This window comes from Mizuhopecten yessoensis, unplaced genomic scaffold (assembly GCF_002113885.1).
Source record: "Mizuhopecten yessoensis strain PY_sf001 unplaced genomic scaffold, ASM211388v2 scaffold2597, whole genome shotgun sequence".
In the NCBI taxonomy this organism is placed as follows: domain Eukaryota; kingdom Metazoa; phylum Mollusca; class Bivalvia; order Pectinida; family Pectinidae; genus Mizuhopecten; species Mizuhopecten yessoensis.
In genome coordinates this window covers 56,891-80,387 of record NW_018404625.1, presented here as the reverse complement: position 1 = coordinate 80,387, position 23,497 = coordinate 56,891, and the positions used below count along the sequence as shown (strand labels likewise).

The following is a 23,497-nucleotide window of genomic DNA, read 5'->3' as shown; positions in this document are numbered from 1 at the left end:
ATAATAGAGATAAAAAACGATGAACGATATTTCGAATATAGAATTTAATTATGTAACATGTATCAATTTGAAAATCATTAAAACTTGGTTTCATTTACATCAATATGCTTGGAACTAGAATATGTTTCCAGATACAAGATTCAGAAAGAACGGCACCTTGTCTTTTTCACAAAATTTATACATGGATATATAGGAACATGAATAAACTTTTATGATACCATTTTTTCTAGACTTAGTTTGCCTCGATTTTGTAAACATTGAAACAAAAAAACACATTATTTCATTAAGGTAAAGGGTTCTAACAAAATAAACGTTATCCTAACCAATATGTCACTCTTGTAAACGTTTTGTTTAAGGCCTTGTCAAAAGAATTATTACATAATGCCATGCATTTGACAGAACTATAGTTGTTTGAGATAAGTGTGTTTGTGAATAAAAATAGAAATAGAAATCAAGAAAAATGCAGGAGTGGAACTAGGATTCGTTTACTTTACAAATCTTACATATAGCCAATGTCGCCATACAGGAACTATGAGAACACAGCTTCAAAAGGATTGTCCAATTTTTGGGCAACAAAGCTTCACGATAAAACCTGCAACAGAGGCACCTTTTCCTTAATTTCGGTATATTACAAGTACATCGCATTGTTCGATCATTTGACTGGTGACATAAAATACTGTGAACAGCTGTCGGAAAATAGCACAATTAACACATACAGTGTGACTATATTTAAATATAGTATCACAGATAACAAACAAATATGTACATATCACATATGAAATCGACTTGTAACAACATGCGTGTTTACATGTATATATTGTTTACACTACATGTTGTATATATTGTTTACACTTCATGTTGTATATATTGTTTACACTACATGTTGTATATATTGTTTACACTTCATGTTGTATATATTGTTTACACTACATGTTGTATATATTGTTTACACTACATGTTGTATATATTGTTTACACTTCATGTTGTATATATTGTTTACACTACATGTTGTATATATTGTTTACACTTCATGTTGTATATATTGTTTACACTTCATGTTGTATATATTGTTTACACTACATGTTGTATATATTGTTTACACTTCATGTTGTATATATTGTTTACACTACATGTTGTATATATTGTTTACACTTCATGTTGTATATATTGTTTACACTACATGTTGTATATATTGTTTACACTTCATGTTGTATATATTGTTTACACTACATGTTGTATATATTGTTTACACTACATGTTGTATATATTATTTACCCTTCATGTTGTATATATTGTTTACACTGCATGTTGTATAAATTGTTTACACTACATGTTGTATATATTGTTTGGGAAAGTTTGAAACAATTAAACATTCATGTTTTTCTAGAACCACTTTTGTCTCCGGTGGTTTCTATGGAACACCTCACTGCAATATAAATTTAATCTGAGAAGACCATTTTGCAAAGTTATGTATATATTCTTTTTTAGGATTTCGTTTCAACTGTTGACTATCTGTTGAATGCGGACTCAAGTGACAAATGGGCTTCTTTGCAAACTGGGGTATGTATTACACATCTGCTCTACTTATACGAAATGTGATACAATCTTTAGTATCAAAACGATAATCTGCATTTGGTTTTTAAATACTTTTATTCTGTTAGCAAACTTAGATATTTTTTTCACTACAGGAAATACGTTTTTGTTTTGTTTCTTTAGAAAGATAGCATTCTGTGACATTGCCGTTCGCACTACTCTTTGCTTTAACAAGTATTGACAAGTATGTCTCGTTCATAACATCATTACTTTAGATATTTTACTAGTTGTATACACCGAGGTCAAAGGTTATATATATATATATATATATATATATATTCACATTTCAGTTCTATTAAAGTGTATGATTCAGTTAGGAAATTAATGCGAGGGGAAGTCCACTAAAGTTATGTTTTCATTACTTTTTCCAGACTTTTGTGATTGAAATAAACATGTATTATAAGTAATATTGTTTTAATGAAGTCGTCAATACAAAACAGTTATTTTTGTTACCAGGACGATGGTTTGAAATGAGTGATGACGTCACATCCGTCGGCACCTTCGTTGATATGAGACATCAACATTTCTTTAATTTTAGAAATTATAACAGACTCATAGTGATTATAAATACAAAGATTCAATCATGTTCTTTAGAGGTAAATGGGATATAAACCTCGATGGGTCTTGAGACATATTAAAGCAGTTCATAAACGTTATCTCAATACCAACTGATGTTTAAACCCAGCTGTATTTCTCTAGTCCTATAAGCATTTACTTAATACAATAAACCAATCATAAGTGGAAAATACCGTATGTTTAAAAGAAGACAAATACAGGCATAGCCTGTTTTTTTTATCATATTGCTAACGCATGTGCTGTTTTCTTATCTTTAAAATATCTGTTAAACTGCTGTATTAATATTGATTTTTTTGCTTTCGAAATTTAACTTAAATCTTTGTTGACCTACATGGACTTGACAAGAGATATATGACAGGGGCCGATACATGTGTCGCTGTAAACGGATGATCTTGTGTGCTGATGCTGTGGTTTAGTTTTCGTCTTTTTTAAACAAAATATATTTTACTTTACGCATGCATAGAATAACGTAGTACCAGCGGCATCGGTCATGGAAGCGGTCAGTACATTTGGGAAGTCAGTGGTTAAGTCGTTAACCACAGATGACCTGCGAAGTGTGAGGAAAAATAACATAAGTAAGTTTCCTATAACGCAGTGTGTAGGGAAGATGTGTTATATCTCTGAATTCGTAGGGAGCAAAATTTCAATTCAGAAAAAAATATAAAAGATTGAATTTACAAAAAAATTTCAAGAGAAATATGTTAATGTTAAAATATATTTAGTCAGAATAGCCATTTTCTCACTTCGAATTAACTTTAACAAAATAAGTTAAAACGGACATTGTATTTCCTAAGTGCGAGTTAACATGTTGGTAAATCGAATTCCTTTTCTTCTTCTTATTTAAATACCGGTTGCAAAGTTTTCTTTTTTCATTTACAATTGGAAAGTGTTTTTTAGGATAAACACTAATTAACTGTGAGACTTTTAAGTATGATGTACTCTTTTTTTACTTCACAAACATTTTCTTTTCTGAGGAAAATCATAATAATACACATGTAACATATCCCTCATGGATTGTAGTTGGTACCTGGTAGGATAATACGCAGAGATGCGTATATTTATTTCACCTAGGTTATTATCATTATGTATATGTGTTGAAAGTTTTACCGTAAACAATTTGAATACATAGCATATGCATAATTCACAGCGTAGTATATATCTTTAAGTTTAAGACTGTTTGATAGTACTGGAATTTTTGGCCAAATATAATGGCAACTATACATGTTTTGTTTCAGTTGTGGAATTTAGGAAGTCTCCTCCGGGAAATATTTATTTCCCGTTCATTTCCACCACCAGTACATTGCAGGATGATTTTGGTGCGTCACTAGTGATGCGACAGGAAACCATAACAAATAACCAGTTAAATGGTAAGGAATTTGTAACACGCCAGATGTTTAGGATATGGTTTACAATCACTAACATGCAAGGATTTATTGCACAAGATGATATATATAATCCTGAAAACGTTAATGTATACTAACTGTTAAAAACTGACATTTTTTCTCAAACTGTAAAACATTTTTTTATTTTTCTGTGAAATGTCAAACAAAATATCAATAACATTACAGGTTGTTGTTTTTCAAATGCAAATTAATTATTGTTATTCCAGTGATAAGCAAGTAATGCTTAATTCAGTCGACAATAATTGAGTATACATTTTAATAAGGCTATTTGGGTTTATCAGAAAGGGAAACTGTGGACTACGTAGCAACGTACTACAAGACGTTGTCAGATTTCATACGTGTTGATGTGCAGGAGACTGGCCTGTAAGTATTTGTTCATATTCATTTAGACTTGCAAAAGGCCTAAAAGCAAATTATCTAATTAAAACAAAACTCAAAAAGTTCAGGTTCATATTATCTTGGATTTCATGTTTCTTGCATTTCATTTATTTACGTATCGCCGTCTGAGGCAAAAAACAATAGGTGAACAATTCGCGTTATCCCCAAAAGCAATGCGATATGATGCATATATGCACGTAGGTATAGTGTACATATACGTGTTGATATAAATTGGGAAAGTTCCACGATTTTAATATTTTAATTGCATGTGACATGATAAATTGCCTATTTTGGAAACACGATATAATCTATACTTTGTTCCTGCCCTTAACCCTTTCAACCCTAGGTAACTTTAATGGACTATACCATGCATTTATTGGGATGAGTCCATTATGGTCTACGGTGGTGAAAAGGTTAAAACTCACGTGTACAATTAAGTATAAAATGATATTTGCTGAGCGCTACAGTATCTATGCTGTTACATTTGAGCCAGTTTGCACAAATAACACGTATATGCCGTTGCATGCCTGGATCCGCCCAGAAACAAAATACATCTTCAGCAGACAAGCAGGCATTCACAAAAATGGAGATATACACCAGGTGGCAAAGGTCTTGATAGTATCGCTTGATACGGTAGTTGCTATGAGATATATATGTATTGGTACTGTTAAGCGTCTTAGATTGGATAATTCTAGTTAGATAGAGCATTTTATCAGATGTTGTATAAGTATAATATAACCCCTAATTTTCTGTCTATTCAGAGTCGAAGGTCAAAGGTTAGCAAGTGGTATTTTGGCCTTGACACTGGCATCCGGTCCGCAGGCCAATTTGGATCCTCCCCTTGAACTTCAGTACCTGCACAATGAGGTAGGGTATAGGAAACTGTTGCACCGAACTTCATTATCTTAATAAATCATTCATTGATTTTACCCCGAATTGATTTGGTGATCCTTTTGGGTCCAAAAGCAGGTCAGCTATTTTAGCATTAGTTTTATCTAATTGGGTTATGATTGCAGATTTATCTCATCATCATCATGATTTCATTATCTTACCAGCGATTAAAATTCAAAGTGAAATCAATCAAATCCGTTCACATGATTATATGTTATTTATTTATTATCTTTCAGGAATTAGTGGGTGAACGAACTTGTGTGTTTTGGAATTTCAGTCTACCGTGAGTATAAAATATATATGTACATACAACACACTAGCATAAGACATTTTTTGTTAACCAGATTAATAATAAATTAATACAGAAAAACGATACCATGCGCGACTTGAATGAAAAATAATTAAGATGGAATAAACGAAGCATAATCAAAAACAGTGTTTCGAATATAAACATTTAGCCGTGTTTGATCGGGATTCTAACCCTGGACTTCAAAGTGTTATTCCATCTTTTTAACGGAATGAGATTCCTGGTCAACGGGAGTATCATTGACAATTTTTGAGCTAGATTTATATCCAAAACGAAATTAAAAAGAAATTATTGGTAATAAGAAAATAAACTGCAGTATTACAGGGATACTTTATAGGTATTTAAATAAATGTACTTATTTGAATTTGTTCTTGATTATTTTGTTTTTATGAATCTATTATTCATTGGGTAAATTCATATGGTTGATGTTCGTTTGTTGATGATAACTTATTCAAGTTGTTTAAACGCATTTCAGATATATTGTTGATGATATGTTATTGTGTGAACAGGAACGGAGGAGAATGGTCCTCAAAAGGCTGTATCGTTGTATTCGCTGACGTCACCACCACCAGGTGTCAATGTGATCATCTGACTAACTTTGCCATCATGATGAGTCCGTATACAAACGTATGTATTAAATTCTTATAATAAATAACTTACGTATCTTAACACTTATACAAATGCCCGTGTCTGGCACTTACACAGATTATTTGTACAATGTAGATACCTAACACTTCTACAAATGTTTATCAATAACACTTATATAGAAGAATGTATCTAACATTTAATATCTGACAATTATACAAATGTTTATCCGCTACATTTACATAGAAGTTTATATTTAACTGTTATACACACGTATGTATTGTCCACCATTTAAAGAATAGGTATCTAACCATCACTCAAACACATATACCTATCAATTATACAAATGCATGTATCTGGCACTTACACAGATTATTTGTACACACAGATTATTTGTACATTGTAGATACCTAACACTTCTACAAATGTTTATCTATAACATTTACATAGAAGAATGTATTTAACATTTAATATCTGACAATTATACAAATGTGTATCCGCTACATTTACATAGAAGTTTGTATTTAACTGTTATACACACGTATGTATAGTCCATCATTTAAAGAATATGTATCTAACCACCACTCAAACACTTATACCTATCAATTATACAAATGCATGAATCTGGCACTTACGCAGATTATTTGTACACACAGATTATTTGTACATTGTGGATACCTAACACTTCTACAAATGTTTATCAATAACACTTACATAGAAGAATGTATCTAACATTTAATATCTGACAATTATACAAATGTTTATCCGCTACATTTACATAGAAGTTTATATTTAACTGTTATACACACGTATGTATTGTCCACCATTTAAAGAATAGGTATCTAACCATCACTCAAACACATATACCTATCAATTATACAAATGCATGTATCTGACATTTAACAAAAGTGCGTATCTACCACGTGTACCTTACACAATGTTTACGCATTTTCCCACTTTGTTGTACTCCTCTTCATAAAAAGATAAAGAACAGCAATCTGCAATTATTTGCAAATTATCAAATTAAGATATTCATCGACATAAGAAAAACTTGGTATTCAGAGGTGAATTAATAGTATCTATATACGTTACACGAATACAAACACTTCAGAAGATTTTACTCTGAAAGATTTAAGGAAAATCATATACAAAGTCAAAGACGCCTTCCACATAAACGTAAAAAAAGATAGGCAAATGGTCCTGGTAGAAAGCTTATGTATCTTCGGACGAAATGCTTTGATTTGACTGTATGTTTCGTTCTTTTCTTGTTTTCCAGGTAAACAATGCTCACCACAAGATCTTAGGGATTATGTCCATAATTGGGTGTGCTATCTCCATAACTGGGATGGCAGTTACAGTGGTTTGTCATCTATGCTGCTGGAGGTAGATTGGAAGAATATATTTATAATAAATTCTTACATACAGATTTTATGATTATCAAAGAAACTACATTGCTTTCTTCCCCAAAATATATACGGATAGACAATAATTGTTCTTATCGACTTTTGAAAAGCAATACTTCTGAAGTAATCAAATATGTCAGATGTCATATAAATATTTGAATAATCGTATGAAATATGCTAAGTATCATATACAAAATATCACATCTTCAGTTGTCCTTGTCCGAAAGTCTAAAGTGAGCTGTGACCCTCCTCGGGGACTTTGAACTTGTTTAATAATATCGAAACGAATGAGATTTCCACTTATAACACTAAATTCTATCATGATTGGTCCCTAAGTCCAGCACCACATTTGGAGACTTACTCAATGTGTCATAATTTGAAACGATTGCTATTCCCATCCAAAAAACATAACGACAATTTTTGTGCTCGAAAAGACAAATGAAGAGTCTGCCTCGACCAATAAGGATCAGTACGTTGGTCGTAATATAGTACTATTGAGATCCCGACATTGTAAACATATGCACAAATATCAACAAATGTCCTGTAGGGTTTGAAAGTCGACTTTTATGTAACGGGAGAAAGTAACTCCCTGAAGACTTGGTTTCAAATTTTGGCACTGAAGTGTTATCATTCTTCCTCCTGGACAAATATTGTCCAAGCAAATTTCCTCTGATGCATAATTTGGACAATTGAATGAAATGTCTATAAAGGAATCGTGTTTTCTATCTGTGTGCTGAGAGGTGCTGCTGTCCAAAATGCACTTTTATTGAGCATACTTTGTCACGAAAGTTTCAATATTTAACTAAGCTTAAATGTTAGGGACACGAAAATCCACATGCATATACGTCTTTATGACTGTTACGACATTTAGTTTTTTAAGCTCTCTTAACCGTGGAAATGTCAAATGAATTTATTTCAGATCCGTGAAATCGGATAAATCAACGATTCTAGTGAGCATGTGTATAGCACTCATACTTGCAATGATTCTGTTCTTGGCTGGTGTAGAACAGACTTCCAACAAGGTATGTAGTTCTATTCGCAATACGTTTCGTTCTCATATAATTGAGGTTTTTGTGCAATTTTGAACAAAACAAATCAAACACTGAATATTGATTTGTTACGTCATAGTTAAGGCTTAAAAGAAGAGGACAACTAACCATTATTTTAAGAATACATATAGCTCAAACAGACAGTTACTATTTTTTATAGTAATGAATACTGCATATGATGATTATATATAATAAAATATTACTGATGACATGAACATTGTTATGAAAAGGTTGTATTTCTTTACATTGACAAAATAAATAGTAAAAATCTAAACATAAAAACCAACATTGAGGATTAGTCGATGCCGTTTCAAACGGTTTTTTTTGTTATGTTTTTGATTCTCTGTATTCCAATTGCATTATAAGTTACAAAACGGTAAACATATCATTAAATAATAAACATCAAAATAGTATATAACTGATGTATATATATGACATTTCGAGTATTGTTGATTTTCAGACAATATGCACTGTGATAGCAGTGGCATTACATTACATATTTCTGGCCGTATTCTTCCTGATGCTAACAGAAGGTATAGCTGTTGCCATGTCAGTTTTATTTGTATTCTCATCCTCATCAAAACTGCGCTACCTACTTCCGATCGGATGGGGTAAGATATTTACCTTGTTGAATGTTGTATATATATATATGACCATTGTGTTTGAATTGATAACTTCAACATGCAAGTTCAGTTAAGAATGTAGAGAACAAAACAAAAAAAGAAGAATCATGAAGTTATTGACACTTTGTAAAATTACAAAACATTATTTACATTTTATACAAAAAATTGCAATATATCGAAACATTTTGCGTAATATATTCGATAACTTGTTTCCCTGTACTATTTGTTTTTAGGGGTGCCTGCAATTATTGTAGGAATTTCTACTGGAGCCACCCAGTTAGAAGGATACGGAAATGAAAACTTGTGAGTATTGTACGATTATTGTGAATAGATTTACAAAAACTGCATTTGAAAATTCAGTTATGATATCATAAAACAGAAGAAGTGAAACCCATGTGTATAGTTCTTGAACTCCTTCACGAAATTCGATGTGTATCGAACATTAACCTTAAAGATGACCGTAATGTAACCCTATTGTTACGGTCTTCGTTAGATCCAGTGTAACCATAGCGTCTATATGTATCTTTATTATTACAATAGAAAACTCGACGAAAGACATTTCAATCAGTCAGAACGCTGTATATATTTCTGAGATATATTTTCCCACACTTCAAAGGTGCATTCCTGATTTTGCTAGGGAAAAGATAATTTTATCTTAATCTACCTAAGAAGAGATAGTTCACATGCGCCATTATTCTGGAAACGTCATCATCGCGTCATCATTTCATGCAGTGTAACCATGGCAGCGTTTTCGATTTTGCCTCACATTTCATTCGCCCCTTAATGCACCATGATGCAGTTAACCACTGCATGTAATTTTTTACGATGGAAAGTAATCAATCTTTCCTGTATGACGCAGACGGAGAAATGTTAACCTTCGGGATAAACATCGAAATCTTACCCTCGGGTTAAGATACAGATCTCTTCACAGCAAGTGTAACTAATTCACCCAGCCATCGCGTCAAGAATTTCGTTTAAGTGGTCAAACGCGATGATATATCACATCAGGGACCTTGATGATCGCATCACCGCGATCCTTAACGTCTCATGTCACGTAATCGTGTCACGATAATCCTCGGAGGATCGACCTCCGCGTTCCATCAAGGTCATCGCGTTCTTCGGTGACCGGTACAGATAAGCTTCACTTACGCTGACCCAATATTACCTGTGCTGGAAGAAAGATAAGTCAAACCGGTTCACTAAACGTGTAATAAGTATATCCAAACGACACGCTACCACGATTAGTACAAATGGGGGTTTTCAGTGACATACATTTTTTAGATCTTGTACCTGGAATGTTTCTTGATTCCTGACAAAGACTGTCTATGGTGGTTCATTTAAAAAAAAAGATATTAATTCTACGATATTTTTTTAGGAACTCTTAACTCGCAGTTAGATTACGTCCGTTTTATGGCCGTGATTAGTACCCAATATTGGTACACCGTATCACAGACTACAAAACTTGTTTTCTTTCTACAAGTTGATGTGCAACAAAAAATATCACTTTTATATATAAGGACCAGAAATCGGCATTTAAACATGCTTATTCAAAATCCTCCAAAATTTCGTCGACGCACGTCGATTTTAAATATCTCCTTTGTAACACTGACAAAGGAAAAAAGCTCAAATTTAATTTTAAAGTACTATTCGAACCATTTTCTGACCGTGTTACCAATTTGGGTAGAATGTCAATTGTGGTAGCGTGACGTTACAGTATACACATACTTTTAACAAAAAGAAACAAATCATCGTTTGAGGAAACATATCATGTTTTGCATCAATAGATTAAAAACGAAACCTATCATTACATACTCATTCAAAGGTAAAAAAAATTAAAAAAATATACGTCTCTGGGGGTTCGACGATTAATGAATTAATGAATATTTATATTAGATACATTTAAGAATCATTATCGGGTATAAGATATATATGATAAAAGGATTGCAATTACATGATCGGGGCAGAATCGGACTAAATTATATATATATACATTCATGTCATTATTACTTATGATACCTATATGTATGTTATTATATATTTTGTGTCGGGTATAAGATATATTTGATAAAATAATTACAACGAGTTAAGAGTATTGTATTGATATGGATCGGGGAGGAACGGGCGACGATTTACAGGAACGTACAGAAATGGGGCAGGATCGGACTTATTTATATATATTTATTTTATATATTTAATTATCCTTATTGGGTATAAAGTATATTTTTTGTATCAAACAGAAACAATAAATCTCATTTTCTTATGTGAATTAAGAAATAAAAGTAGATTATATAACCTGGAGAAGAATTAACTGAATGAATTGATTTACTAGAAGGCAAAGAAAAAATATAATTCGATAATGATTAATGTTACAGCTGCTGGTTGTCTGTCAGCAACAGTGTTTTGTTTGCTTTCATTGTCCCAGCCCTGGCAGTCATTGTGGTATGTATACAAGTATTGCTGTACTATATTTTAAAAAGTAACTCCACTTCCTTCTCCCATTTTATTTCCTGTATCTTTGAGAGACAATATTTCGTCCGATATATATCTAATCCTTGTGGAAAGCGATGAATATTATTGAGTGCACTGCCATATCAATCGATGGTTTCAATCTTTATTTTTTTACTTAAGGGATATTGATATTGAACGAATAGAAAATAATTATCTGACGCATCCTTTTCAATACTTTGAAATTTCTATTTTTTTCTGCATTTTTTTCTTGGCTTTGCACGACTTTATTGTGCTTAGGAAATTATACATGGCACAAGAGATACTTGCTTGTTATATGCCCACGTCGACGACGGGTCTTTTTAAGATATATCTTGTTTTGTCCGTTCCCCTTTCCTTTCGTTAACTTTTCCTTATCATCGCTCCTCTACCCTCTTTTTAATAACATTTATTGGTGACACTTCAACAAAGTTCATAATATATCTCAAACGGGTTCTGGCTTAAGAATTTCACGTGTAGTTTTAGTAGAGTTATATCCCTTTGTTCATTTCTGCTATCACATGTATTAATGGTTCAACTGCTAAACCAAATTTACTGTGCTAAAATATCTTTGAAATAGGGAATTTCACTTAATGAAAGTAATCCAAAGTAATATCCTATTATGAAAAAAAATTGGTGTTATTATTGTCATTTATTTTTATTTCTCTTTATGCCGGAGTTTGTCTGGGGTTTAATATTCCTGATATTCTTCTTTGCCCTCATATATATAAAGAGAGTTATATTCCTTTATTATTTTTGATATTGAAGTTTGTGCAAATTTCCTTTACATAATCATGTTTAGAAAGTAAATTGTTTAAGGATCATGTTCAATTGTTCTCCATGTAGAAATTTATGTAAAGGTATCAAAATGTAACAGTAATTTCCGATCTTGTAATTTATTTTTCATTCTTTCATATATTGCTATTTCAACCCACTGCCAAACTGCTGTATCCCTCATATTTCCCTTTCTGTCATTCTAAATGGATTCAACATGGTATATGATGGGCGTATATTAATCACATTTTTTTTCTATTCCAGGCCAATTTTATAATAGCTGTATTAGTATTCAGAGCCCTATTTTCAACTCGATTTGTAATGAATAAAACGAGAAAGGGAAAACTGATGTAAGTAAATACGTCTTGTCATCGAAACATTTTTTCCAATTTTTTTTTATGGGAAATTTTAACAAATATAACTCCATGGATGGGTTAACAAAATGTGTTATTTTGGTTTGAATAGTTTCATAAAAACTATTTATTTTATGGGAAAATTTAACAAATACAACTTAATGGATTGGTTAACAAAATACTTTATTTGAATTCGAATAATTTCATTAAAACCACTTCTAAAGTACGACGGTGCTAAATCCATAAGCCCCCACTTTGTAAAATAAATACCGGGTCCTAAAAGTTCAACACAAATAAACAAATCAATTTCCATAGTTCTTATCTATGGTAAATATAATGTGGTTGATACATTGATGACATTTGAAAACTGAAGAAGCAATGACAATGGTAAGCTAATTGATTTATTGACTGGTATGATTTATGTTAAAATTTAACTTTAATTTCGTAATTTTTAATTGATATTTTAATCAACATTTTGTAGGACTGCTGTAAGAAGTGTTGCCGTGTTGGCGCCTCTCCTAGGACTTACCTGGATCTTCGGTGTTCTCTCCGTCAATGAGGACACTGTCATGTTCCAGTATTTTTTTGTCATTTTTAATTCATTGCAGGTAAGTCATTGTTATTGCTTGAGATTGAGATACATTTCTTTATCATAACCTGTCGAAGCAAAGCCTTGCATATTTCAGCGAGAACCTTTATAAACCGAAACCTGAATAAACTTTAAACTTTAAATACATCTCAATTAAAAAAAAAAAAATGAAAATTTCTGAAGTATTGAAGTTGAACCCTTTTATTCTGGAAAGTTATATTTTATATTACATTTTAATACCTAGCCACAAAATAATGAAACAGTCGTCAGACTTTTGTCAAACAATGTGAATGAAGTAAAAAATTTCTTGGAAATCATTTTAAGCTTGATGAACACGTCAGTATTGATAGTCGATACATGAATATGGATACAAATTGCATTTTGACAATCTGAAATATTAGAAAATGTTTAAATCTTTGCATGTCTAATTTTCTTACTTATCCCGGGGCAAGATCTGAGCTAGGTACACACTGTCTATGTTAACATTAGACATTTCACAATATCAGCGGCATTATTCATTTTACACAGGTTAAACTTGATGAAACCCTCGAAACGAACTTTTGGAATTGTTTTACCCCATTTTTATAAATCGTCGACTTTCTAACGCCGGTGGAATTTCCGCCACTTTCCTCAAAGCCTATCTGTCGGTATTCTATCAAACTTTACAACATTGTTCGGGAATGGAGGCATTGTGCAAAAAAATAGTTTTTCGATGGGTCGGCCAACATGGCCGCCAATGCCTCTGATTGGTCAAAATTTAGATATTGACCGATTTTGCTGAAATTTTGTATATAGGTAAATAATGGTACTGTGATCACTATTGCACCTTTTACGTGTGGGTAATTTTACGGGACATTTGGTCATTACAATAGGTGCTTGTTAATATTCTTTTTCTCTGAATCGGGTGGCCTGTGTGGTGCCTACGACTAGGGCTAATATAGGGTTTACTCGGTTCGCACTAAAGCAGCCTGCCACAGTGTCCAGCCTGGCTCTTTTGAAATGCATGTAAACGTGTCTATTTTGAATGAAACTTTACCTTAGGGGTTTTCTATCCGGTCTCGTTGTAAGATTTGTAGGCGGTAGAATATGTAGTGAACGATGTATGAAAACCACATCTGTTACATGCAAATATTAATATTTATTCATATATATACATGTATATCAACACCGCGTATTTTTCATTGCAGGGATTGTTCATTTTCGTTTTTCACTGCTTGCTTAGTAAAGTGGTAAGTAAAACGTAGTATTTTATCATTTGTGAATCATGAAAATTGTACTCGACTAGAATATACCTGTGTTTGAGACGAACAAAGAATATATCATTTGTCAATATCTCCCCCACCCCCCCCCTTTGCTTCTCTATAAATGTTGATTGTACTATCGTCGTATTTCGTATTTACCAACCACAATTTGCTACTCACTCACAACAGATATTTCTCGTTTTCGATCATTCGATTCATACATTAAAATAAATTAATTATTTTGTTTTCAATTCGCTAATACAACATATGATCCAGGTATCAGGATTTTGGGGGTATAGGTTGGCAACTAAGGGCTTGTGAGGTGGAAAATGAAGATAATGATTTCTCCTCATTAGAGAGAGAAATCCACACTTCCGATCTGTTTTACCCTAGGTAAAGACAAGGGGACTTGCTAGTCAGAAAAAACTGCATGACGTCATGCACTGACATCACGTCAACAATAGCAGATCATGGAAGATAACTCCGATTTGCTGGGAATCAACGTGCAATCAACATTATGGTGTTATGTTATCACCACTAAAATTTGAGGTGGGAGATAAATATTCATTATTAAGAGTAAGACATTGAAATGTCAGCCATCATCGGGTGCGATATTCTGAAATGTCTGGCACTCGGCATAGCGACCCCCCCCCCCCCCCCCACACACACACACACATACAAATACACACAAACACACACACACACACGTCCTCCCCCAAAGTGGGGAAAGATTATATTAGTTCGTTTATGTCAACATTCAGTCCTTAAATGCTTTTTGTTAAATGTGTATTTTATTTTTCTGTACATGTGTTTACTTTTTTTATCAGATGCGTGACGCAATCAAGAGAAAGATTCCCTGTCTGGGATTGTCTGCTCGAGAAAAGAGCAAACTCGGCAGCAGCAGCAATAGATTGAAGACAAACGTAAGTGAATGTACATGAGGCATAACAAAATCATGTCAATGCTTATTATTCCTTTCAATTATTGATCGAATACTTCAAGATTTTCTTTACATCAGTTTATCATCATAATTTAATTATTGATGTCACTTATCAAATTATCGACATATCTTATTCAATTCCTGATATCATTTATAAAATTATTGACATTATTTGTTCAGTTATTGATAACACATATTCAATTATTGATATCATTTTTTCAATTATTGATATCAATTTTTCAATTATTGATAGCACTAATTCAATTATTGATATCACTAATTCAATTATTGATATCATCAATTCATTATAGTGATATCGTTTTAATTTTAATAAAAAAAAAAGCCCAATACATCTGGACCTGTATTTATGAAAAACCGTTCTCGCGCTTTAACTCAGGTTCTGTGTTCAAGCCCAATTTCCTGCTTTGGTATTGAGCCAAAAAAATAAATATTTTTCAATGATTGGGGAAAAATATTGTAGAGCGTTAAGCCGTCTACCGTGTTAAATGTTCATACATGCCCTTTTTTCCAACAGGCTTTAAGCACAGAATCTTAGTTTGAACATGAATGCAGTTTCACGAATATGGGCGTTTTATCGCTGTAAAATGTAATATTTTTTAAACTGAGAAACAGTTTGGTGCTGAGTTTACCTTAACAAAAAATATAAATAGTGTAGTGTCTTTTTTTCTATATTGGTCAAATTGTATGCCGTAAACAACGTTCATACACTTTGGTAAGTTATTTGTAGCAGAAAAACTAGCGCTTTGCTGAAGTAAAAAAATCTTCCATTTTCTTTGAATGTACTTTGTCTCTGCATCCAGTCTTTTCATGTTTCATGTTTCATGTCTCATATACCACATAAAAACTTTCCGATACTGAATTTGACCTACATTTTATGCTTCAGTGATATTCTTATTTTCTTATTTATTATATCAATACAAATTCCAAAGTCTGTTTCTGGACAACTAGAAGTGCTGCATGGGATTGATGCAATTACAATTGCTCAAAAGGAAGCATGTTGCAGATGCTGAATTTGATCAACATTCTACGCTTCAGCGTTTTCCTAAAAATCCCCCTTTTTTAATCACAGAAGAATAGTTCAGTCGATTTTCGACGATTTTTGCAAAAGTTATTGCCCTTTGTTCATTTTAGTATTTGATTTTTTGTCCGGAGATTTTCTCCCACATTTTTTATAGCATGTCAGCTAACCACTCTTAGAATATATATGAATGGCATTCGACGGGCGTATATTGTTCCGCCCCCCGGTACTCTTGTTAAAATATGTTGTAAATCAAACATGTTTTTCATTCTTTCAGAGTTATTTTTGCTTTTGATTTCTTAGCACTCTGTTTTATCAATAATTGCGGACGTAAAACTCCTATTTTATTGGTTGTAATAGTTGTAAAAAAAAAGTTTGTATCAATTAAAAACTGTTAAAATACTCAAATGCTGGATAAAAGTTTGCAATACTAAGCAAGACATTTCCCTTACTAATTCAGTAAATCGAAATTATATAAAAATGAAATAGAAGGAACAATAAAAGATGTTAAAACTTCTATTATTTTTGAAAAAAATATTCAAAATTACTTTTTATCCAGCATACAGTCAGGAGCCGATCAGCAGCTTTTCATCTATGCTTGTAACATATACATGTAACATTAGATATCCTGACAAACGTGTAGTACGAAAAACTGGATTGGCGTTGGAGGCAAAGTTGGCGTTTCCTGTTATCAAAAACATAATTGGCAACTTATGATGAAAAAATAGACATTGCATAATGTATATTGAATTAAAAAAAAACAATGAGAAAAATGAATATACTAGGGTTATGGAAGAGCGCTGCATGTTAATAGTTCATCAGGCAATAACAAACTGGAAATATCATACATGACAAATATTAATAACTAGTAGTTAAGTAAATAATACCTGTTTCAAAAGTGATTAATAATTCCTCTAACGGTAATCTGGGTTTTTTATCCCTTTTTAGCCAACTTCAGAAACAGGGGTATCCGGAACAGGAAAGTGTTTGCCGGGTCCGACGATTGACTCTGGTAATTATAAATCTCTCCTATAACAATGTACGTTGTAGAAACCGAAACAATGAGAAAACATCAGTAAATGAACAGCAGTGTCTTTGCTTATTTCGTAAATATTAAGCTTTACTATATACGTGTACATTTATTCATTAAGAAATGTATCAATAATGCAAACTGCATGTTGTGATTTGATTTACCTTTGTCTTTAATCTCGAAATATGTTTTACAATTATGCTAAAACTGAAAATGTTCTTCGCTGCGTCATTTACTTTGCGGTTGAACCTTCCGCAACAATAATACTGTTGCGGAAACTTTCTGGTTTGCGATATATTGTACGTTTAAAGTAAATATGTATGCCTTCTCGTTTGTTTCAGTGACTGCCTTCAGCAATGGTGGCTATAAAATAGAGAAAAATGGAAAAGATTTTCATCCAAACGACAATGGTGTCTCTAAACCGGATACAAGTCAAAGCGAGTTTAAACAAAACGGTATTGGGAATTTAAAACATCATATCGGTGAAAAGGGCACCTATCAAAATAAAATTAATAAAACATCTAAACACTTGCAAATGAATACAAATTCGGACTCTGGATCACATGCAAGTGGTTCTCAACGAGATTCTTTGTCCGACAAAAGTGACCGTTTCAAATACATGCAGTGGACAGACGATGGACGAACGTCAGTGTCTTTCAGAGCGGCCCCGTTCGGCGGAATCCGGAAACCTCCGTCAAACTCCGACGGATACAACCCGGCACGGTTGTAAGATGCTGAAGTTAGAAGGAGTAAAATATACGGAATCTTTATTGATTTTAAACTGTTGATAAAAAATAGGACGGTAACCTGCATCATGCCCTTTTGCGTGAAACATTGAAATATTTTTTTCAGAATATTTGTTTTCATATCCATTATTTTTTACCTCGACAAATATACTTTCTCGTTTGTTTATTATTTTACATGTAATCTAACATATTGTTATTGGTGCTTTTTCGAGTTCGAATATATATATATATATTGATGATAGAAAGGCATCGCCCAAAGTATGCACCAGCTCACGTTTTACAAATTCAAAATCATGTAGGTCTTCTTCTGTTTTTATTTATTACCACCTATTTAGTTATAGACTATAAGGAGTATAAATTTTATAAATAAAAAATATAGGTATCATATGGGTAAAGATAAGAATCATTATTGTGATATTATTGAAGATTATTAATATTGTGAATGAAGATATGTATGCTAATTTCGATATTATGGAAAACTCGAGATTATAGATTATTGAAAATAAATAAGATTATTGAAAATAAATAAGATTATTGTAGGATTATTGACGATTACCACGATGATTGTGTGATTTTGGAATAAACGTAAAATTATAAGTTAGACTGTTGAATATTTTATTATTATTATCATTGAGATTATTGACGATAAACAGGATTATTATGAGATTATTGTAGATAATAGTGATTGTTGAAGACTATTATGATAATTATGAGATTCAGTGCGTGTAAACATGAGTGTAAGTTGAGAATTGGTGGGGACTTTATTCCATATTTCCATATTCTGGTGATATTGAATAGGTTAATACTTCCTTGCCCCTTTGCTTGAATGTATGTATGTTTAAGCTAAATAAATGCATTATGTGTTGTTTGATATGATATCAAAATAGTAATATGGAAAACGTTCTACCATTGAGTTCCTGTGTCTAGTTTGACAGGTCAAAGCTGTTCTTATCGGATTTACTGTGTATAGTTTGTGCAATATGCTTTCAACAATATGTACACATAGTTAAAATTTATTAAAGCTATTGTTTGAAAACAAAATCTCTGTTGTATTTTCCAAATTATTGTAAGTCATCTTGAAAACTGTTTAAAAAATGTATGACAAGTTAAAAAAAAAAACGTATTTTGACCTCGACTTCGTCTCGGTTAATATCTCTTTTTAAGGATCATATAACAACATATTCACCTCAACAAAAGTCCATAGTTGATAAATATACATAAGGTTAGTTTTTTCTTTATTACGATACTTCAAAGCATCATTCCATATCTAGTATAAAAATTAAGGACTTTTTTCGGTGAATATGTGGTTATATGGAAGTGAAAGGCGATGTTGACCTAAATTTCGTCCCGGTCAATACATCTTTTCCCGGTCCATATAAAGGCATGTTCAGCTCATTCGAAGTCCAAAATTGGTAAATGACTACAGAGTTGATTTGTCGGAAGCAGATATATCGGAAAGAAACTTTTAAATACTTATGAGATAGCTATATCCCATGAACGTCTACCCTGCTATTTTGTTTCACGTTCTATCAAATCTGTAATGCTGTCTACGTCATATTAAAACAGGTCGACGTCAACACAGACAACGTATTGTTACGTCATTTGAATGTTAACATAATGACAAGTTATTTTGATATGTTGTATGTTTGTCTCCTTTGGGGCTTGGCAGAATTTGCAGATCATGTAAAAAGAACTGAAGCATTTGTTCACTGGACAAATACATTTTTGAATTTCTAATTGACTAAGACTAACTTTGCTGTATCTACGGATTAGACGAGGCAGTTATAACATAAAATAGAAAAACTAAATCTGCATTTTTTTATGTTCGATCTTCGTTCCACAGCCACAAACTGGGTTACTATGAATAGACTGGTGTTTGCTAACCTACGACAGTTGAAATGTCACGTGATAGACTGATGTTTGCTATCCTATGACAGTTGAAACGTCACGTGATAGACTGGTGTTTGCTATCCTACGACTGTTGACATGTTACGTGATAGACTGGTGATTGCTATCTTACGACTATTCAAGATTGCTGAAAACAATGTTCAATGAAATAAACGACGTTTGTCTTGCAATAAAGACAATGACAAAAATCTGTATGTCTGTCTGTCACTTGATAAACTAGTCGACTGTTTCACTGGTCATATGTAATCGAATGCACCTTATTTTTAAACATCACGACGACTACGATGAGAAAATAGAAAGTGTTCGTCTGCCGCCACAGTCGCTAGGCTCTAAATGATGGAGAGATTTGAAGATGTCAATGATTAAGCGTTGTTGCATTTAATTGAAAAACGCGACTCAGTATTCAATAAAAATATTACATATATAAAAGGGCGTTTTCCCCGAAGAATTGGGACCCAGAGAAGAGTGAAAAGGCATGACATAACTGTATATTATCTGTATAAGTTTTCGTTCTCTTGTGAACTCGGTGATGTTTTCCCATTGTGGTGCATGTTAACCTAACAGCCTTTTTCAAAAAACAGATTGTTTGCGAGACCTACACAGTGTTTAGCACTTCATCGTTCTATAGAACAAGGGGCAAGAACAAAAATGTCAATTAATTCAATCGTATCCATCGTTGCCCTAAACTGTTATCTATGGGTAGTCTACTATTTTTGATTTCAACATATTTTATTGACATAGAAGAATGTTACACTGTCAAAAGGATTGGACAACAGGCTTATAGCCTATATAAGTCCTCTCCATTGATGGAAGGTATATGGACATTATGGATTGATTTTATAATAATCAGATTTTGCTTACTGTCAAAAATTAACGTTTGTAAATCAGTAACATATTTGGCGTTAGAACCTTTTTTTCCTCTTTTTTTTTTAATTTGTTTTATTTTTTAGACAATATGTCACTACAAAAATAAATGTACAGTACTGTTCATTAAATAATATGATATAACCATAACTATTTAGTAACGGATACAATATGAATATGTACGAATTGGTTCGATGATTTAATTTCTGGTCAATGAAAAATTTAATCAACATACATTTTATTTTGTAATAATATATTTGTGTATCCATTATATTTGGTAATTAGTGTCTGCATATTTTGGTATAGAGAAAAATTGCAGGTAATTAGGGTCTAAAATTCTGATTATATTTCTTCTACATATTGTCTATAGTTCTACTGCCAATTATGTACTTATATCTAATTAGATATTTACATAATTAAGAAGTTATTATATAAAATATGGTGTGGGTGGGGGAAAGGGGATAACTCCCATAGAATAGTGTATTAATTAGATTTAGTCTGCAATATACAATGTAGGTAAAATATATATATATATATTGGTTATAGACCGCATATACATGTAGTATACAAGCTTTAATATCAGATTGAAGACCGCACAGTCCTTGTGTTACGTTTAGGTCTTCAACTGAACACTGTACAGGATCCATAGTAAATATTATTGTGGTATAATTCACAGTAATGCATTTGAGTACATATATGGAAAAATTGCAGATCTTAAGTATGTATACTAACAATTAAAGATATAAGAAGTATGGGAGAATATAAAAGGAAAGCATAACAATATCATGATAACCAGCCAGAGATGTACTCCTGTAAGAATGATGTTGTTTTTATAAATAAGTGTTATTATCTACAAATATATATACATGTGTATATATATTAACTCAAAATGTGTCAAGTTGCCTGGTATTATACTCGATATTCAACAAATCTTTTAGTTTTAACTATATATTTTAGGATAGAGCTAAGAATTTCCATATTTACACCTTCGTTACATGTTTGACAGCCATATAGTAAGTTGGTGAGATGAAAATGGTTATGGTTTCCAATAAGTTCAAGTTCATTTTTTAGTAATGCTCTTTGGACTGAAAACAGAGGACAGTGAAGAAAAAAATGTGAGACAGTTTCATGGTTTAAATCACAAGAACACACAGGATTATCTTTTAAATGATCAATATATAGGTCAAAATTTAAGTTGCTACATCCATTTCTAAGTTGACAAAGTATGATATTACCCTTCCTTGATCCTTTATTTTTGAATACATTTGAAACGCTCACATCTTCCTCTTCACTGATATTTGACATGTTTATAAGTTTCTTAAAAATGTTAAGGGAGGTTGCTTGTACTGTAGTAGGTGAGAGTTTATTAAACTCGCGGAGCATTGAAGGAAAAAAACTATGATAGTAGTTGTTTGATCTACAGAGTGGAGGGCTAAATATTCTATTTCTACGCAATGAATGTATATTTGCTTCATTATTGTTAATAAAAGGGATGATTGATTCTTGCAAGTATAAAGGTGCATGGCCATGTAGTATTTTGTACATTAATATCAATTGATGATTTTTCCGACGAATTTCTAATGGTTCCCACCCTAATTCCCTATAAAGTAAGTGATGTGATGTTCCTCTTCTCAGCCCTGTTATAATTCTTGCTGCTTCCAGGTGGATAGATTCTAGTAAATTTTTTAGTTGGGTTGTACAATTATTCCAAATTATATCAGCATATTCAAATAAAGGTCTTATGAATGCAAAATATATTTTTATATCATATATGTAATGCTTCAGTTTAGTTTTGTTTTGTTTCTGCTTTACGTCCTATTATCAGCTGTAATCATTTAAAGACATACCAAGTTTTTGGTGGTGGAGGAAAACCGGAGTACCTGGAAAAACGCCACCGACCTGCGATATGCACCCGGCGACAGCCCTACAATGCACGTAGGCATCGAACCCGTGATCTAGTGGCAGAGGGCTGGTCATCAAAAGGATTTTGGCCACGATTTTTCATAATATCATATTTTACGGTCATTTGATGCAATAAAACGTGTAGTCAACGAGACCCCATCTCTCTTGGTACTCTGATCATGGACAGGCCAGGTAACGCTCCATATATATCAGCCTAATGCATATTTAAAACTTGACACAAGGTCACGTGATGTGTGACGTCATAATGGCACAACTTATCCGATATCTTGTTCATTACGTGTACCCTTGCTGACACGCTCTTTGCATATTTACGTATTGTCTACATAACAGTGTAAGTAATGACATCAACCAACATATTGTATGGGTAAAATCATCAATCGACAAACAAAGACATCAGCAGTGTTCTTATCCGAAAGAGAAGTTATACATTCAAGCCTGCATCACGGAAACTTAATTCATGTCCTGTATTAACTGCATTCGATGTAACTTCAAGCTGAGACAAAATAATACACAGTTTACACCTAACTATCCGGGGTGTTCTCGTTTCATCAACTTTTGGACAACAAATAACAATGTTGAAATAGGAAGAAAAAGACAAACCGATTATAGTTTGTTTTACACTAAATCTTTAGGTCATACAGATAAATTACTTTCCTGTGTGATTCGTAGCTTTTCTACGATGTGATGTATCAAAATTTAAATATTTTGGAGAGTAAATACACATGTTCAACATTCTAAGTTATACCAAATTAAATGAAAGTATAAGCGTTCCATGTCTACGTACTCTAATACTACATC

At 32.5% G+C, this 23,497-nt stretch overlaps 1 protein-coding gene across 1 annotated transcript in view; it reads left to right on the top strand.

The window, feature by feature from the left end:
• LOC110446147 (hemicentin-2-like) overlaps nucleotides 1-19,060 on the top strand; it is a 68,716-nt gene extending 49,656 nt beyond the window's left edge. The window contains exons 17-34 of the mRNA XM_021491147.1: nucleotides 1,489-1,560; nucleotides 2,633-2,744; nucleotides 3,405-3,536; nucleotides 3,854-3,935; nucleotides 4,712-4,817; nucleotides 5,078-5,124; nucleotides 5,658-5,775; nucleotides 7,010-7,116; nucleotides 8,056-8,158; nucleotides 8,646-8,796; nucleotides 9,042-9,111; nucleotides 11,181-11,247; nucleotides 12,331-12,416; nucleotides 12,901-13,027; nucleotides 14,196-14,237; nucleotides 15,077-15,172; nucleotides 17,177-17,240; nucleotides 17,600-19,060. Coding sequence (XP_021346822.1) covers nucleotides 1,489-1,560; nucleotides 2,633-2,744; nucleotides 3,405-3,536; nucleotides 3,854-3,935; nucleotides 4,712-4,817; nucleotides 5,078-5,124; nucleotides 5,658-5,775; nucleotides 7,010-7,116; nucleotides 8,056-8,158; nucleotides 8,646-8,796; nucleotides 9,042-9,111; nucleotides 11,181-11,247; nucleotides 12,331-12,416; nucleotides 12,901-13,027; nucleotides 14,196-14,237; nucleotides 15,077-15,172; nucleotides 17,177-17,240; nucleotides 17,600-17,988 — 1,971 coding nt within the window. The 3' untranslated portion in view covers nucleotides 17,989-19,060. The remainder of the gene's footprint in view (nucleotides 1-1,488; nucleotides 1,561-2,632; nucleotides 2,745-3,404; nucleotides 3,537-3,853; nucleotides 3,936-4,711; nucleotides 4,818-5,077; nucleotides 5,125-5,657; nucleotides 5,776-7,009; nucleotides 7,117-8,055; nucleotides 8,159-8,645; nucleotides 8,797-9,041; nucleotides 9,112-11,180; nucleotides 11,248-12,330; nucleotides 12,417-12,900; nucleotides 13,028-14,195; nucleotides 14,238-15,076; nucleotides 15,173-17,176; nucleotides 17,241-17,599) is intronic.
• Nucleotides 19,061-23,497: the final 4,437 nt, after the last annotated feature.